At 49.3% G+C, this 2,702-nt stretch overlaps 1 protein-coding gene across 5 annotated transcripts in view; it reads left to right on the top strand.

The window, feature by feature from the left end:
- The first annotated feature begins 337 nt into the window (after positions 1 to 337).
- Positions 338 to 2,702, top strand: part of LOC114046846 (sodium-dependent lysophosphatidylcholine symporter 1-like) — a 41,351-nt gene continuing 38,986 nt past the window's right edge. For all 5 annotated transcript variants that reach the window (XR_003569559.1, XR_003569558.1, XR_003569557.1 and 2 more), the window contains exon 1: positions 338 to 533. Coding sequence is in view for 1 of the 5 variants with exons in the window: in XM_027867402.1 (XP_027723203.1) it covers positions 462 to 533 (72 nt within the window). In the remaining 4 variants the exon portion in view is untranslated. The remainder of the gene's footprint in view (positions 534 to 2,702) is intronic.

The raw sequence follows: 2,702 nt of genomic DNA, 5'->3' as shown, positions 1-2,702 counted from the left end.
TTATATTAGAGAGAGAGAGACACACGCTTTTCGCCGCCACTACCCCCGCCCCTCCCGGCCCTGGCCCCGCCTGGTCCCCTGGGGACGCCCGGGCAGCTGCTCGTAGGTTATGACCAGAGTAACCCGAGGCGGAAACTGAAACTGGGGGAGGAAGAGGAATGGCTATTCCTAGGGTAGAGGGGAGGTGGGAGAGTGACAGCCCCTCCCTGCTCCCTCTCCTCCTGTGGGCCTGAGTCTAGTAATCTTAGTTTATCTTTGCGCCCCGCCTCCGCAGGCACTGTCACGCCGCCGCATCCTGCGCCCCCGGAGCCCAGCTGCTACTCGCAGTTCCCCTAGGCGATTCTTCTCCAGTCCTTTGCTGCTCCTGCTACTGCTCTTGCCTACCCTGCCCACCCAGCCTTTCCCTCCTTTTGTTTTGCCGCCACCTCCTCCGGGAAGTCCTCCCCAGAGGGGAGGGAAGTATGCAGCCCGCCTGCCAGACGGATGCGAACCCTGGGGAGCCAGACTCTGGGGGCCGCAAGCTGGAGGGTCAGGTAAGATTGGGACACTGAGACGTCCAACCCTCCCAGGCTTCCGCCCTCCTTCCCTGCCTACCCTAGTGCTGGAGGCAGCTCAGCCTCGACAAGGAGATGTGGAGCGAGTCCCTCCCCATTGTGGTCGGAGGAGGCCGGTGTAGGGACTGGAGGAGAGAGAAGATCTGGGGCACAGAGTACCTAGAGCACTGCTGGGGAATGCCTTCTTTGAACCTTACCACCCCATTCCCAGGGGGCTCTAAGGAGAGGCGCGAGGTTTGCAGGAAGGGACTCCAGGGAGTTGGCGCCCAGAGAAGCAAGAAGCATTGAGATACCCTCTCCAGGGAAAGGGTGGGAAAGGGAAGGAAGGAATGGCGATCCCTTAGGAATGGACTGGCAACATTTTCCTTCTCTGGACAGTAGCAAGATGAGATCCTGAAAGTCATCAGGTGGTGACAGAATCTTAGCCCAGCCCAGGGGAAGGTGTCACTAGGGACGCTGCCGATGACATCCCCCTTTGTCAGCTCCTTGGGGTTTAAAACCTTCTGCTTCTTTTGCGGCTTACCCCATACCTATCTGGAGAAGATTTCAGGCTCCTAGTAAAGTCCCTTCCCCAGCTACATTTGAAAGGGAAGGAGAAGCAGTGGTGAAGACTGAGACCCAGGATGCCTGGATCCTTTTTGCACTCCCATTGCTGGCTCAATAGAGTAAATTTCTCATCTGATCAGGCTTCACTTCCACAAAATCCAAAATGGGAATTCTGGCATATTCTGGTGTCCTATGTCACTTGATGCCTGAGAAGATTGGGTGTAGGACCAATGTTGGCTAGGGGAATTATCCCTTTGCCTTTCTCCACCCCCTCCCCAGACCTACCGTTGCAGACCAACAAGACAGAGATTCTATACTACTCCTGCCAATAATAATTAACATTTCTATAGCCCATAAAACTGTCCCATGAGGAATTACTTATCTATACTTTATAGATGAGGAAGCACACCCAAGGAGGGTAAGTGGCCAAGTTCACACAGGGACAGAGGGTCAGAGCCAATACTCCAACTCAGGTCTCCAGATTGATAGTGCAGCCTCTCTCCAAAGAGCTCCCAGGAATCAGCTTCTCATGGGACTGTAGCCCCCCAAAAAGGCCTGGACCTGAGGGACAGTGAAATGAAGCAGAGGACATGGATTTTCCCATCATCCCTTTTCAGCCTGAGCCTCCTTTCTATCTACTCTGTTCATTCTCTCCTTGATGCCTTCAAAAACAGTCCTATCTCATCCCTCCAGGAAGCCCCCTCAGAAGCCCCCAAAGCCTTTCACGACTTCTCCCTTCCTGTCCTTTCTTGGCTTAGAGAGTCCCTAGGGGCTGTACTGCTTGACCTGGCTTACCTGTAACACTAGCAGCTTCTCCAAAACTGGGGCCTGATTTTTTCTTTCTTTTGTCTCCCCCTTCCCAGCTTTCCAGGCTCTGGCACAGGGAAAGGGACTCACCAGGCTTATAATATTTAGCCTAAATATATATTATATATTTAATTTATTTAAATATATAATATTATAATATTTAGCCTATTATAACATAATAAGCCAATAAATGTTGTCTTCATCATTGTCTCTGTTTAATGTTGCTGCAGAGAAGCTTGTGTGTATTCAAGCATAATCAATTCATTGTGTGTGTATATGTGCATGTATGTGCATCAAGGTATGTCAGTACACAAAGATATATATAATATGTTTGTGTCCTATTCATCATCCTTGCGTATAGCTGCCCATGCATGTATATCTATAATGTGTAAGTATGTGATTATGTGTTTTTATGTCTATATGGAGGAGGCTACACAGTGGAGTGGAAAGAGGAGGAGGAGGAAGAATAACAAATTTACATTTATATAGCACTATAAGGTTTGTAGACCTTTTACATTAAATATGTTGTTTTTGTTTTTCAGTCATTTCAGTCTTTATGACCCCATTTGGGCTTTTCTTAGCAAAGATACTGGAGTGGTTTGCCATTTCCTTCTCCAGCTCATTTCACAGAAGAGGAAACTGAGGCAAAAGGTTAAGTGACTTGGCCAGGGTCAAACAACTAGTAAGTATTTGAGGCCAGATTTGAACTCGGGTCTTCCTCATTCCAGGCCCAACACTCTGTCCATTGAGTCACCTAGCTGCCCCATGTTAATTATATACATCATTCAGTGCTCA

This window comes from Vombatus ursinus, unplaced genomic scaffold (genome assembly GCF_900497805.2).
Source record: "Vombatus ursinus unplaced genomic scaffold, bare-nosed wombat genome assembly UNPS02014786.1, whole genome shotgun sequence".
Lineage (NCBI taxonomy): Eukaryota > Metazoa > Chordata > Mammalia > Diprotodontia > Vombatidae > Vombatus > Vombatus ursinus.
Note: the sequence above shows the minus strand (reverse complement) of the source record. Positions and strands in the feature narration are given on the sequence as shown.